Raw genomic sequence first — 17,238 nt, 5'->3', positions numbered from 1 at the left:
AAACCAGAATCCAGAAAGTACCCTATTATTTTCTGCAAAACGCATGAAAAACTACTATGGAACCACTCTGAGGTTAGACTGAACAGCAGCATTCAGTCACCTGCTAATCCTACAACATTCACTCACTTGCTAATCCTAATCCCATAAAACACAAAAAATTTTGCTTCCTGAAGGTAAACACGGAACAGGAATTCTGTCACTAAATTTTATATGATATATAATCATCACAAAAATGAAACTTCTATCATGAGGAATATAGATGGATTTGACTTAACAATAGTTAAAAAAGGAGAAAATAAGAAACAAAACGAATTCTAACACTAAAATACTTTTGTATTATTTCAGACTGTTGTGTTTCTGATCTTTAACAGCTTGGCAAGACATTTCTTTAAAGTTAAACTGTAGTGAATTTAACAAAAGTAAACTATGGAATTTTAATGTTATAACTGCTCAGTTTGTCAGTTTCTATAATCATTCTGAACCTGTCAGCCCCCCCCCCCCCCCCTGCCTCCATACCGCTCTCTCTCTCTCTCTCTCTCTCTCTCTCTCTCTCTCTCTCTCTCTCTCTCTCTCTCTCTCTCTGTCACACTCACACTCACACTCACACACACACACACACACACACACACACACACACACACACACACACACACACACACATTTACAATATTGTACATGTGAGTACCTGAACTCGAAGTACAACATAATGATTAATTGTCATTTCTATCACTGTAACATTTTAAAAATTAATGGCTACTAGTTTCAGCATAATGTTTTGTCACCAGGAATCTTAAAAATCACAAAAATTTGAGCTGTTGTATAACTCATGGTTATTTTACAGCATAGGGTCAACATTTTATTGCAAAATATGTTTCTAGTACTTACTTCCATTGGTATGTGTGGTAACAATGGGAGGGTTATCCAAGCTGCACTGCACTGAGGACAAATAAAAACGATACAAAACAGTTGCGGGACGAAAACAAGCAACAAATATAACATTGCCGCCTAAAGGTTGCAAGATGAAATAAATTCTACTGAAAGCTTTTTAATGAAAACATACAAGTTACTTTAACTGCATGTACAGAACTGGTTAAGCTACAAAGCAAAAATCATGGTGCAACAATTCAATATCCTACAAACTTTCTGGATTAGGTGTCATGCATGGACTTTAACCTATTTCAAAACAATATAGGTAAAATGGTGCAGAAGTACTTGTCTATTAACATTTTTTTCTTTACTGAATACTGACTTGAAATGGGAAGACTAAAAACAGTACGAAAACATTGTGCACAATGTTCCACAGCATTTACTAATTTCCTTTCTCATCTATAATAAAAATTAAAGAAAATTACCCCAATGGAATTATAAATGCGGCTGCAAGCAAGTTACTTATGTACCTTCTCTCATTGTCACCATTCAACACACACATGCCTTCTCTTCTTTTAGAAATATGATGCATCTAATTAACATAAGCTAGTTTTGAGGAATAAAACCCTATAAACATTATTGTGTATTGCATGTAAGAACAAAAGTAACCAAATTCCAAGCAGTAAAATTAAAAAAAAACTATAAATTAAAAAGCAGTTGCACTGATGTTGAAAAAATATTCATAATAGAGAAAATGCTAGAAAACACATCTCCCATCACCACACAAGAGCAGTACTACTTACATACACCATAAGGAGTATTAGAGGACTATTAACCCAAATATTTTTAACATGAAGAAGTATCAAGTGCAGCATTTCATACATTTGATAAAATTAGTAACACTAAGATTACATTGATTTAACACTAAAGTCAAGTTTGTTGCAGAAAACCACCACCAGATTCTGAGAACTATGCAAGCACAACCATGTCATAGGTCTACATCAGAAGAAATGTTACATTATCAAACATTGTCTGTACAAAGCCTTACGGGAAGGTACCCAAAATTACTGCCATGCATAAAAAATATTGTTAAAATAAATTGTAGCTGCTGTATGTGAAGAGATTTCACCTTGTTTCCCACTAAACATACTTCCCATGCAGATAAGTGTTGGGCACATTCGTTGTCTAATGGAAAGAAAGAGTACAGATAAAAAATATTTTTTCCCATAAACTAACTTGAAATGAAGAATACGTCTCAATATCCATCAACTAACAGGGGATCATTTTGCAACTCATGACTGGTAAACACCATTTTCTTATCTACACTGACTAAAGGAAATAACAGCTCAAATATCGTACAGCTTTTATTCTTCCTCGGACATCTATCCAAAGACATGAATATTGTATTTCTTATATAAAATTACACTCAACATGAAACTGTCTGGGATGAGGATGGCAGAATTAATCAGATGATTTCAAGCTGAATTTATTACTCAAAGTACAACTAGAAAGTTCATTTCCTTCAATGAGAGATCATGTGTTACAGTACACAGCAAAATGTTTTTGTACTGAAGTGCTCTATTCCTAGTCTATTAATGATATTTCATCTTTACAAAAACAAATACGTGAACACCATAAAGATCAGAGACACGAGAAGGTACAAACAGCACAATTATCATAAATAATAAAACTGAAGCTCTGATGCACCACTGTTGAATTCAGGAGCAGTAATTACAATTTGTGCAAAATACTCACCTTTCCTCAAAAGGATTTTGTTGACTACCCTTAAACAGGAATTATTCTGTATCTACTTTACTATTACAAATGCAGTTTACAACAGTCAGAAATACAATAACTATTTACTTCTACAAATGTTCTATTCTAGGTATGTACAGTGTCTTAAGAATACAATGTGACTTACTGTAAGTGACTACTAGTCCTTTGATCACGTGAATAGCATGTGAGAATAAAGTGCAAAGGGAAAAGACAAAAATTGTTAGACTCATTTTAAGACCAGGAACAAAATTTAAAGGAAAATTTTTTGCTGTTTTAAAAATTTTGAATTACAAATCACACACAAATGAAGTTCATTAACACAAATGGGAGTTGAAAAAACTGTGCAGCCTTCTGTGTCATGCTAGCAACCATTCACCTTCCACTTCTGAATGAGCAAAGTCCACAACAGCTCACAGAGAACATTACTCTACACACAGCTTCAACAAATGTATGTGCATGTTACTCAACATTCTAGCACAGTCTGACTATAATTCAAAAAGAACTTTACAAGGCAGGGAAAAAGGGGAAAAAAGAAAAATACCTCCAATATTTTTTCTCAAAGTCTCACCTTTATTAAGATTAAATTAAATAGTTTCAGGGAATCAATATTTTAGTTCATTACATCTTGTGCAAAGTACTGTGGAACTCTAACATTTAATTTCCATGTGGAATCCCAGACAATGCTCATCTGAAGAAATATCATTCTCCTCCAAAATCTCTCAATCCTCCCCCTCCCCCTCAACCTCTCTCTGACACACACACACACACAAACACACACACACACACACACACACACACACACACACACACAAACTAAAGGTAATAAGAGAAAGTCAACTTCAAACAATAGTTGACTGTACGACCCATAAAAGACAAATGAACAACCTTTCATTTTAAGTATTATCTGAGATGTTTCCATATGGCACTTATGCATTATTCAAAATGAAAAGTGGATGACTGCCACAGGACTTACTGAAGAGAAATGTTTCTATATTACGAAATCTACTACTGGTATATAATTATCACAGCCACTAAGAACACTAATTTTCACAAAACAGTAAAACTTTACCCCATTTGTCACATCATTTATGTATACACAGAATAAGAACAGTCCTATAAGATTTTTTGGGGCACTCCCAAGGAAACTCCTTATCTCTGATGACAATGTATTGTGTCTATTACTTAAGAAGTCTTCAAGCCGCTCACATATCTGGGAACCTAATCCATGTACTCAGAATTTCATCAACAGTCTGCAGTGGGGCACTACATCAAACACCTTCTGGAAATCTAGAAATATGCAACTGCCTGCTGCCCTCCATCCATGATTTGTTGGCTATCATGTGAGAAAAGGGTAAACTGAGTTTTGCATGAGTGATGCTTTCTAAATCCGTGCTCTTTTCTGGACAGACACTTCTCTGTCCGAAGGAAATTCATTGTATTTGGACTCAATACATGTTCAAGAATTCTGCAGCAGACTGATGTTGAAGATATTGATCTATAATTATGTGGTTATGTTCTCTATGTGGGTAGTTCCCTAGGTATACTGTAATGGCTGCATTCAATAGGAGTAGCGTCCTGCAATGGTATATGCACATTTTACAAGGTAGATATGGACCTGGGTTCCATGTAATGCTTCATAATGCCCAACCACACATGCCAGGCTTAATGGATGAGTACCTGCAACATCATGTGTCTACAGTAGTCAGTTCAATCTCTGGATTTATATTCAACAAAACATGCACAAGACACTCTAGGTCTGCTACAACCATTGTGGACTACTACTGAATGCCAAAGGGCAGTTATCTAGCAATGTGAAGTGCTACTCAAACAGTATTGGATGGCCTTATCACAATATGGAGAAACATTGTGCATCCGGTATTGCTGAAAAAAGAATTCACATCCTGTATTCAAATTTATATGATACCGATGGAGTAACACCATACACGGTAAGTGCCATTCATGTCTCTCATTTGATTTTGTAGTACACCTTGAATCCATATCAATGTATGCCATGTCACAATATTTCAATGCAAAAACTACTGTGGTGTCTCATACTGTTTTGTAGATTTCAAAATGCTTTTCACTTATGGCCATTCTATTTTATTCCCATTTTCACCTTGTTGGTAATTAATTTATTATGAATGCAATAACATATAATAACCACTTTCTTTTTAGTGATGATTCCAACTTGTTTCTTGTTCTCCACAAGTAACCAGAAACTACTGATCAGCCACAAAGAACTGAAATGCTGAACAACAGCACACAGTTGACAGGGTTTGATTGGAACAGACTCTATCAACATGCATATCCTTCACATCACATTTCATGTACCCAACATGACTGATTTCATGGGGGCTTGGTGTCAAGTATGTATCCTCATATGCACATAGTGTTTTATTTGTACACCAGACACGAGCTGAAGTCATAACAGGGTGCACTACTGTCAAGATTAACAGTTACTAAAAGTGAACAAACACCCATTTGTTCACATGACCTGCAGCAGGTCCTATTTCATTTCATGTAAATATTTCAATACCAGAAAATGCTACAGATATACCTGACAAGAGGAATTCATTGCTACACATTCTTTTTGAAGCACTCACATTCTTTCACGAACACATACTACAACTCACTTGACCAGATGATATTATTCAACATTTCAAACATCCCATGTCAACAGCTCCCTAGCCTTACTGTGGTGGGTTGTTGGCAGAGAAACACAAGAATGATACAATGGTTTTTGATTCTATGCCTGATGACACACTGTTGCCATCTGACACTGAAATGGCTGGCAAAATTCTGCACTGTTCTGTCTTATAGTTCCAGGTGGTTATAACTGAACTGGTGGTGTTTAGAAAACTACAGTGCAGGCTGTATACATCACAGGACACTATAACACGGGAAATATGTCCATTAATTGGTGCACATGGGGAGACTGCTAAAAAAATTATAGTTCCACTCTCTGCCACCAGGTGAAAATATAGCACTGTATGTAGCCAGAATATGGTGTGGGTGCAGGAAAAGGGGAGGAACGATCAAACACATGATAACGGTGACTCTGGTATATTTATTAGGATACGGTCACAAGTTACAGTATGTGTTAAATATGGTCTCCCAACTCACTAACATGCTGCGTACTTAACAAAGCATGGTCGACAGTTGCTCAGAGCATATCCAGTGTAATCAGAGTGATATGTCATTGTATGTTACCTTTCAGAGCATAAAGAGCCCAGATACATCCCTGATAGGCACGATCTTTGAGATACCCCAAAATCAGAAGTCACATGGATTTACGTCAGGAGATCTGGCAGGCCACGCATCTAGAAACTGCCTAGAGATGATGATGTCATTACCAAAGGTTTTTCAAAGCAAATATTTAACCTGGCAAGTAACATGTAGTGTCACCTCATCTCGGATGAAAATAGCAGTGTGGACACAGTTGGATTTTTTCAAAGCTGAAATCACGTGTTGCAGAAGGAGATTCTTAAAGCATACAGATGGCACTGTACACCAAGCAGGCCCATGAGATTTGATCTCCTCAAAGAAAAATGAATCAAGAATGAAGGACTTTGTGAAACCACAACATACAGTCACATAAGCTGTATGCAGTAAATGTTCCTGCACAACACGGTGGAGCAGAACACCACTTGCAGCAGTTCAGTGCATTCACGGCACAATGCAGAGTAAAATGTGCCTTGTCCATCCAAAGAATATTCCCTAGCCACATTTTCATCCATTTCCATGCATGCCAAAAAACTAAGGGTAAAGTCATGATGTTGTAGCCTATTTTGCATCAATGTAAAATGTGGGGAAAAATGTTTTGAACTGCTGACCACAGGAGAAACAATTCCTGTGACATAGCTCAAGCAATGGCTGCAGAATTTCAGGCAGGTGCTGGATGCTCAGCTATGCCTACAGCAACCTCAACAAGAACTGCCATGGGAATGGGCCGCTTCCCTCTCCCGGCTGCACCAATGAATTCACCATTTCTTCAAATTCTTTGTCATGTTCTTTAGCTCATTTAGTGACATGGGCCTCTTTGTGGCTGTTTCCATCATCATTATTCCTGCAATGTAGTGTTGCTATTGCTGCCATCTTGATAAAACAACTTTACCACCAGTGCAAGGTCTTTCTTCTCAATAGCCATTGTGTTTCATATGGAAAACTTGATCTTCTTAATTCTTTACATCAACAGTCACTTCACAAAAGAAATCAACATGTGCTGCCAAGTGACAAACAGCATACATGTCAAAACAGGAAACATTTCACATTCTAATTGCTTACAGCACCATTATTTCCACCTGGTGGCAGAAAGTGGGACTACTGTACTCTGTGCACACTAATTTTAGATTCCCATTGGAGGTCGGAAGTAAACATGCATCTGCACTGACAGTAGTGAATTCATAGCAAATGAAGGCATATCAGTTATATGAATGCTTGGTATCTGTTCTTTCAAAAACATTGTGTGGCAGCTGTCCTTTCAAAAGAACAGACATCACGCATTCATATAATTGATACGCCTTGATGAGCTATGAATCCACAACCATCAGTGTGGATGCACATTTACATTCGACCTTCAGGGGGAATCTAAAACTAGTGAGCACGGAGGACATGAACGGGGACTGTGGATAAGTGGTGGTGCAATGTGGGGATGTGAGTCAGCTGAGGTGCGTGTCAAGATAATCTGCACATTTGCGACTAACACTGTGTCCAGGTGACGCAGTGATTAATGTAACTGCCAAGAAAGCAGGAATTCCTGGGTTTGAATCCCAGTCCATCACACATTTTCACTAAATGCCACTAATTCTGCGTAACATTGCTGCCCAGTATATTATGAGAAAGACAATTACTACCGGTAATCTTACTGTGGTACACACTTTCCTTTTATCAACAGTTAATTGAAGAGAAAAGCTGATAAAATTACTTGCCAAAGAAAACCAGATTTTTATTATGAATTTCACACACCAACATTAAAGAACAATTCTCCTGGGCAGGAATGAATGTTATTTGCCTCCAAATTCACAAATAAAATTACAAAAATGTATTATTACAAAATTTACAATACTACACAAGACTTGGAGTATGTTTCATGGAAACAAAAGCTGCATGTGAAGAAGACAATGGCTGGAGATGAATCTCATGTCAGAGTACAGAGTAGCATTACCAGATAATGATAAATGGATCACAATTTGGAGACTAAAGTATTAATTTTATGTATGTGCTTCAGTTCTGATATATTAATATTTCTTACTGATATCTGCTGACAAGAAACCACAAGACTGAATATAAATAAATGAGCAGAATTTGTGAATATAGCCCTTGAGGTCACTGTTCACTGATTAAAACTGAAAACAGTATTTTTCTAAATAAATGTAGCCAAAAGCAATCCACCACCTACCACATAGATCTACTTTTACAAGGCATTCTGTTAAAATACTAAAAGGTTTTATGGGGGTACTTCAGCAATTTATTTTCAGCCAAGAAGTTTCAAACAAAGTTCAGATCAACTGAGTTTGACTGAGCAACATTACTATGCCAGGCCATTCCAACACATATTGAAAATAACCACATATTGATGCTGCCTAAGATACATCTCAAAAGAAGATAAAGTTACCAAATACTAATTAATGTTGAAATTAAAAACATATGCCATGGGTTCATAATGATTTTTTCAACATACATTCCACTGGACATGTTGTTACCACTCATGGAAACAATGTTTTAATTTCATATACATGCTTCCAGGTAAGATGTCACAGCTTCCTGGGGATTTTATATAATTATTTTGCCACCTAGTTTATATTTCTGGGAACAGAAATAAGATGTGGTAAACTCCATCTATTCTAAAGAATTATAAATTCTCATGGAGGAAAACATGAAGCATATATGAATATAAAAAACTGGGACTGACACTTAAAATTAAATTTTAAATTATTGTCTTACATTCAGATATTGGTCAAACATCATTTTATCAATTTGTTTAATGTTTCTATAATGTAACACCTTTCAGAATGAAGTTCATCTTCTACATTTTACAACTATCTTAAAATATGACATCTAAAGCCTCACAAATTTTACACACAACTTAAGCTTCCTAAATATGTTGTTAACCATACGGAGAAGATTAAAATGTTTTGCCACAATTGGACTCAAAGTTGCATCTCAACCAGTCACAGTTATTACCTCTCCAATGGAATAGTTACATTCAATCCATTAAAAACTTGATTTGAGATTTAAAATGGAAAATATATTTCTTTTGGGCATTCTGTCAGTATGTCAAATCTATGATTACATTAAAATTGTTACATATTTTCTTGCATTTTTCTGAGATGCAACCAAAGCAGTAACGCAAAACCCATAGTACCACTGATTTGCAACAGTACTGATGGTAGTGAACAGGTGTTTGTTGGACTAATATTTCTGTAGCTGCATAGTGCACTTAAATCATGAAAAATAAACATACTCCCTGTAACTATGATAAATCAGTTAAAATCAGAAAACACAACAATTAAAATTTAGCCTTGGAGTTAACTACAGAAGAATGTGAGAACAAGCTCAGGGTGAGAGGAGAACAACCATTTGAAATGATTTTAACCTGTCAGAACTAAATATTCCTTGGCAAAAAGAAACGGATGGACATCACAGCAGGCAAATAAGACTCTTAATATAATGTACTGTACACTTTCTGTGGACTGTCAATCTATTTTTCAATGCTGCACCCCTAATAGCCTATTTATATCAACACTTTCTCCTGCTGCAAAGCCAGACAGACAAATTTTAACCAGGACAAGTATCGGTACTCACTCTTTTTTCTGCACAGAAGCTCCTGTTTTGCCTTTTGAAGTAAGTTACTTTTGCCTTTGTTACCTTGTTACTCTTTCTCTTTCCAGTACATTTTTTTTTCACTTTGGAACACGGTTTCCTTCTCTCAACAAAGAAACATTCCTCTTGATAAGCATAGTCTTATTTATGTGTACTTCCTTACGTCTGCTGCTTTATTTTCTTGTTTGCATTTCTGTATAGTAATTATATGCAGCTAGAGTCTGATGATGAATAGATAAAAAAAACTTTGTAAATTGGTCCTTCCCCACTAGCCACTTAAAATATTGACTTAATTACTTTTCATTCTCCCTCTTTTCATATATTTTTCCCTTTTAACTCTCTTCGCAAATTATCACTAAAAGTGCAATAGCTGGCAAAACTAGGGCATGATGCATGATGTAACTTTTTGCATCTGCAAGCTAAACCACTGGGGGAAAAAAAACAACAACATGAAGCTATTATATGAGGGCAGTTGCCTTCACAAATTATACACTGATGATGAAGATCATCATAAACCAGTAGATTTATCCTAAATGAGTGTTGTCATGGTATGTGCTATAGCTACTCACAACTATCTAGATGTGTATTTCAGATGACAACTAATGAATCTGTTGGGTGCAGAATGAAGAGGTTTCTTTTTCGAGTGACTGCTCATGGTATATACAAAGAATGTTCAACATTATGACACAGACACAAAAGAAATGATGAAACTTCAGAAACACACCTTTTCTCCACCCTTGAAAAAGGAAGGCCAGGAAGGCTACTAACCATTGTCATTATCATGATTTTAAAATGCATCAGTTTTTTACCATCCAAATTCCTTTTGAATATCCAATACCTGATTAGTATATGTGTAGTTTTCAAAAGGTAAAAAATAAAGATCTGACTTTAATGAGTTATCATTGACGAAGGTATCAGAGTTGGTGTGCATTTGTGTGTGTGTTTTATGGGCAGGACTGGTTTAACGCCTTAATGACACAAGTGGGTGCTTGGGGGACAAGAGGAACCGAAGTGCAAAATTTGTATGCAGGGAGTATCATAATTAGTAGCAAAAACTGGTGAAAGTATACAAGGGGGCGAGGAGGGCAGCACCACATGATATGTTCTTCAGTCGGACCTTGTCAAGGAATAAAGTGAAACCCTACTTTCACACTTTTCAAGGGACTAAACAAAAATGGTGTGAAATATGAGAAAAGTTATGTACAGGATCCACCGGTGGCATTTCCATAGTTTATGTTTGATATATGTATATAACAAGCATTAAAATACTCATTAAAGATTTTTTATTATCTAATATAGGTTATCACTATGCTTGGCCATTGAAACATCGGGAATTGCTAAATGTGTGGGAAACAAAAACCTTTGACTTAACTTCATTAATCATAAACGTTGTTTCTGGATAGCCTGCAAGTGTGTCATTCATTATTTAAATAATGAAACACTAAACCAGTCACATATTTTTTCACACATACCATGACGTGTTTCAAGAATATAGTCTATGTCAAGTGCTAATATTTATTTAAGTATTTTGGGTGATGTTACCATGTGTGTGTTCTGCTCCTCTTGCACTATAGTTATCTTTTTAAGATTATAAGGTACTCTGCCTCTTGTGTTACACAGAAAACCACACACACACACACACAAATCATCACTCACACTGTTTGTTTGTGAAATATCACAGTAAATACTTACGTAAATATTTGCACATGACAGTGAGAATAAATTCTCAAAGCAAATCATGCAGGGAAAAATGCACACTGGTGATGTGTTTTGATTATCTAAACCAAAAACATTCAAGCAATGATTATTTAACCCAAAAAAATTTGAGAAATGCAAAGAGAGCAAAGGGGTCAACTAGTGCTACAAGTGACCAAACAACGAAACACGTGAAATATGTGTTAAGAATAATGCAAAGGCATCATGATGATCACAACAATCATGAATCTGTGCATCCGCAGTAGAGACAGTTTGAAAATGGTTGTGGTCAGTCATAATATCTTCTGTCAAAAAAACCTAGTTATATCCTTATCCACTACACTGAGTAGAGCATGCTTGTGTCAAGAAACTTAACTATGTAACTTAGTAATTTTATGTCCATTATGTAAGTTTTCTCTCGACAAACATTGTTGTATAAAGCATAATTGACAAGAATATTACAAACATGTTAACGGAAAAATGGGTGCTAATTGATATTGTGAGCATTCGAAATTTGATGGGAGTGATAAAAAAATGTTGTAAATGGTGGGAAAACATCAATTCTGCGAACGAAAAAGCAAAGTTAGACAGTAATACATTTTCACATGTACAGCAAACAAAAATCAGGTAAGTGCAGCATAAGGCTATACATTGTAAGCCATAGTTCAATTGGGTATGCACTTAGGACAGATGTGTATGCAAGGAAAGGGACACATGTGCCATGAGTTATGATACTTTTTAGTATACTGTTCGAGAACTATTTTGACAAAGGTTGTATTCTATACATGCATCACTGTAATACACTTAAAAAAAAAAAAAAAAAAAAAAAAAAAAAAAAAAAAAAAAAAAAAAAAGCCACACCACAGCACATCTTCAACGAAATATCCAAATGGAACAGAAATTGGTAGATGGGATGTACATGGACATGCAAACATATGATTACAATTTCAGAAAAGCTGCATGATTTACGCAAAAGAAAGAGTTCCACAAACTGAGCACCTCTGGCCCTTATGCAAGCTGTTATATGGATTGGCACTGTTTGAGAGAGTTGGTGGATGTCCTCCTAAGGGATATTGTGCCAAATCCTGTCCAACTAGCGTGATAGATCATCAAAATCCCAAGATGGTTAGAGGACCCTGCCCATAATGCTCTAAATGTTCTCAGCTGGGGAGAGATCCAGCTACTTTGCGGGCCAAGGTAGGATTTGGTAAGCATACAGAAAAGCAGTAGAAACTCTTGCCACGTGCAGGCGGTGAGTATTATGCTGACCTAAAGGCCCATGATGCCTTGCCATGAAGGGTAGCAAAATGGGGTGTAGAATATCATCATTGTACTGCTCTGCTTTACAAGTGCTGCAAATGACAACCAAATGGGTCCTGCTATGAAAAAAAATGTGCACCACAGACCGTCACTCCTGGTGTCAGGCTATATGAGAGGTAACAGTTAGGTTGGTATACCACCACTGTCCGGGCATCTCCAGACATGTATTCAGGACTGGAATCTCACTGAATGTAGAAAAATTGTCAGAGTGACGAGTACCGCTTTGAACTGAGCTTTGATGACCAGCATGACGTGTCTAAGAGATGCCCCAGACAGTAGTGGGATACCAACCTAACTGTTGCCCGTCACATGGCCCAACAACCAGAAGTGATGGGCTGTGGTGCCTTTTCATTTTATAGCAGGACCCCTTTGGCCATCATCCACAGCACCCTTACAGCAAAGTGGTTGTCAACGATATTCTACACCCCGTTTTGTTGCCATTCATGGCAAGCCATCCTGGGCTTACATTTCAGCAAGATAATGCCCCCCTTAACACAGTGAATGTTTTACTGCTTGTATTCGTGGTTACCTAACCCCACCTGACCCCCCCAGCAAGGTCACTGACCTCCAACCCGTTACGGGTTTTGATGATGTAACGCACCAGTTGGATAGTATTTGGTACAATATCCCTCAGGAGCACATCCAACAACTCTGTCAATCAATACCAAGCGGATTCCTTCATGATGTGTCTATTTTTGTCTTAAGAGTGTACATAACCAGCTGTATTTAATTACTTATTACAGTATAGCAAGAAGTCATGAGGCCCTTGCATGTCAAAACAGAAACAATCATCCCCCAGCATTTGGTTATCAAAACAAGAATAAAATATGGGGAATGAAAATAACTGCTTATTATCCTTCTAAGTGAAAGAAATTCCAATGGTAGTTACAATTGTGATTTTACTCGTTTGTGATAAGCCTCCAAAGATAAACCACGTCTGAGCATTTCACACAATACCACATTCAAAGTTTTGCATTCATTATTACAATTCTGCGATCGTTTTTTGTTTAAAAATGTGCCACAATTGGCAGCCTGGTTACCTCACACATGATGTTTGAATAGTCTTGACTGTATTAATAGATTTATAGATTTCAGGATCCCTTTTTGTAGCTTCTCTCTCTCTCTCTCTCTCTCTCTCTCTCTCTCTCTCTCTCTCTCACACACACACACACACACACACACACACACACACACACACACACATGAACAAGAACATAGTAATTGTAACAATCTCTGCTGTAACTATCAGAGCAACAAAGAACTGTATTAATTACTGTGTTACCAGATAAATATCCTTTTATTGGCCATTGTACATTCATGAAGCACTTACATGTTATAATAATTTAGTATGCAAGATTTGTGGATTTTTTGTTTTTTTCTAACAGAATCAAAAATGACAGTTCTGTTCTACTCCATTCAAGTTCTCCTTCCCAGCTGGTATGTACAATTAATTATACACTCTCTCTTCACACTGTCATAGATATCAAATGATCAGCTTGAATTCACTGTCACTGCAGTCAATAAGTGAGCATTTAAGAAACAGTACATGTACAAGTAATATCCTTATCAAACAGAAAGTGCTAAGTGAACCTATTTAGTTTCTGAAATGATTGTACAGCAGAGCTATTATTTTGTTTCACACGATAAACTTACAATAAATAGCAAAGTTCTTTGTTTCTGCCATAAGAAAGTGAAATGTTAATATTTACTAACACACTGAGAGCCCAGAACCAAACTCTCAAACTGGAGAATCTGAGCATAATATTAAGAACAAATGAATTATGGTTCTATGACACAATTTAATGCTGATGACAACTTCATTGGATCCATCCTAAGCACATATGAGATGGTAATTTAAAGAATACAACAATAAAAATGCAAATTCATTCCCTGAAATGGTTCTGGAATGCCTTTGCATAGTGGTAATATATCAATGTTCTTCACAACCAAGCTGCAACTTAGAAGATGCAAGGCAGTCACCAAGAAATACCCCAAATATTAATTTCACCTTATAACCTGAATTAGTTTGAAATGAGATTATTAAGCAACTTGGGGATACACTGCATGAAAATTGCACGTCAGTTTTCCACAGATACTTTCACCAAGATGTAAATACATCAAAACAAACATGCTGCACTCAAGAAAGTGAAAGGAGACATTAACAAGTGGCTTTCAGTTAACACAAGATAAGCTCCTTCACCACAATAAGCTTCCATTATACCACAACAATGTCAAATGTTATTTTTTAATATAACAGTACCAGAAAATTGAAGCTCACATATGTAACCCCAATATCTCAAATCAATAGGCAAGCAAAGAGTTACCACGTGCCCTTGACTACTGTACCGAAGAAAATGCTGTACAATTTAGACTTCACCATTATATGTTCATTTTATTTACAGCAAGAAATCTGAGACAATTTGTGACTTACACTATAGGATAGCATTCTTGATACTTTTTACAGACTCAAATGACTGTTGCATTCATCTCAAAAGTACAAATAACTTTCAAAAGGAAAATATTAAATGCACACGGCAAAGGGGGGTTCAAATGCAAAATGGATCACAAATAAATAAGTCACCACACTAATTTTCAAAGCATGACCTCCATGTATGGGAATGAGCAGGAGTTAACACAATGAGGAAACAAAGGGAAAACATTGATTTACTCATGCACATACACACCAAATTTCTCCCACAGTAATATGATTGTATGAACTTACCTTCTCCATTCCTGTACTCCAGTGTATCACAGTCACTAGGCTGCTTCTTATTGCACTCATCACTTCCACGGCTGAAATGCAAGTACATAATTCACCAATAATGTACAGCAACACATCATCCATTTAAAAAATTCATCCATTAGCAACATGATGATAAAAGTTTCTTGAAACCAAAACTAGTACCATAAAAGGAGAAAATCTTGATAAAAATTAGTCACTCAGCAGGTTAGAAGTACAATAACAGCACAAGTAACAAATATAATTGTGTATGAAATTGACCATTCATAGTGGTAAAACAACATGTATTAACATAAATTAACAAATAAACATTTTAATTAAGAATGAAACAATGGAAACTCCACGCAGGAACACATTCTGGCCTGAGCTACCAGAGATGGCCATCATGTGTGTGTGAGGTGCACTTGCTTGTGTGTATGAATGGCGTGTGTTTCTCTTTCGCTGATGAAGACTGTGGCCAAAAGGTTCTTTTATTGTGCCTGTCAGCAACTTAATGTGTCTCCTTTGCGGTAAGTAGCAATCTATCTTTTCCTACGTTGTTTAATTAATAATGTTGAGAGGAGAAAGACACTGGCAGAGACAGCTGGGAGAAAGCTGGGGCAGTGAAGGGGAGAGATTGGTGGGAGGATGGGAATAAGCTGGACAGAGTAAGTGAGGTGGTTTGGCGTGCAGACTATTCCAGCTCAAGTGCCCACCCACGAGCAGCTGGGCAGGCGTGGGCACAGGTGGCCATGGGTGAGCAGGCAGTCTTACAGTTGGGCCAAGGCGCACGCAATCGTACTCCAGGATACGTACGACGTGTGCAATTTGGTTGTCTAGCACGTAGCCTATACTGTTTGCCCCTGCCCGCGAGTGTGCTCTGGTGTGGGCACAGTGCTTTTCCCTCATAGGGCAGTGTTGGTACAGCCTGGGATAGTGAGTGGGAGATGTTAGCCAGAGAGAGGGGGGGAGATTCGGCGAGTGAGGGGGGGAAGTTGTTAGGGAAAAAAATAGCTTACCGAGTATTGGACCAGATTTGCAACTGGATTCAGGGTTTTCCTGCAGATAGAACTTGACGTGTCACTCTAAATGGAACAAACTCTACAGATGTAAAGGTAATCGTCCAGAGTACCCCAAGGAATTGTGACAGGACTGTTACTGTTCACAATGTATATAACAACAGTAGGCAATGAAAACCTCATAACTGCATTTGTTATATTTTACATGATAAGCAAAAACAGAGTCTTAAAAAATAATATACACCGATATAGAAAGTTGCTACATGTGTAAATATATACTACAAGCATCGTTATTGACAAATTAGGCAATTCCACATACTTTCAAATCTCTCTTTTTTTTATTGGAGTTACTGGTTACTGGAATTATGAGTTTTCACAGACAGATGGAGTTACAGGGTTTTCACAGCCTACAATCAATAAAGGAGCTAGCAGAAAGCATTGGAGGCTCTTTAAGGCTGTTCACAGATGATGTGATGTCTAGAAAAAAGCAGCAACGCCAGAAGGCAGTATCAATTTGAAAAATGACTTGCATAAAATTGATGAATGTTGCAGTTTCTGGCTGTTGACTCTAAACATAAATAAATGTAACATATTGCAAATGTATAGGAAAAGAAATCTACTACTGTACAAATACACTTTTGGTGACAAACTGCTAGAAACAAGTATATACTGTAAAACATCTAGGAGTTACTATCCAGAGCGACCGTAAGTGGAATGACCACATAAAATAAATAGTACGAAAAACAGATGCCAGACTGAGATTCACAGAAAGAATCTTAAGGAAATGTAACTCATCCACAAATGAAGTGGCTTACAAAGCACTTACTCAACTGATTCTAGAGTATTGTTCATCAACCTGCAACCCTTACCAGCTAGGACTGTTAAAAAACCAGAGAAGATCCCATGAAAAGTGCCATGTTTCATCACAGTATTGTTTAGTTGGCTTGTGAGCAGCACACAGATTCTCATCAAACTCAAGTGGCAGACGCTACAAGACAGGTGTTCCACACCACAGAGAGG

The 17,238-nt window shown here is 36.9% G+C and overlaps 1 protein-coding gene across 7 annotated transcripts in view; it reads right to left on the bottom strand.

Annotated features, from left to right (window-relative positions):
* Nucleotides 1-17,238, bottom strand: part of LOC126299506 (ephrin type-B receptor 1-B) — a 337,486-nt gene that overhangs the window by 85,184 nt on the left and 235,064 nt on the right. For 3 of the 7 annotated variants that reach the window (XM_049991462.1, XM_049991463.1, XM_049991468.1), the window contains exons 12-13: nt 15,203-15,273; nt 886-936 (exon numbers count right to left, since the gene is read on the bottom strand). In XM_049991462.1, the coding sequence (XP_049847419.1) occupies nt 886-936; nt 15,203-15,273 (122 nt within the window). Of the gene's footprint in view, nt 1-885; nt 937-2,788; nt 2,807-15,202; nt 15,274-17,238 lie in introns of all 7 variants that reach the window. The other 4 variants (XM_049991464.1, XM_049991466.1, XM_049991465.1 and 1 more) reach the window with 2 other exon arrangements.

Source organism: Schistocerca gregaria, chromosome X, assembly GCF_023897955.1.
Source record: "Schistocerca gregaria isolate iqSchGreg1 chromosome X, iqSchGreg1.2, whole genome shotgun sequence".
In the NCBI taxonomy this organism is placed as follows: domain Eukaryota; kingdom Metazoa; phylum Arthropoda; class Insecta; order Orthoptera; family Acrididae; genus Schistocerca; species Schistocerca gregaria.
This window is presented reverse-complemented; position numbering and strand designations above follow the sequence as displayed.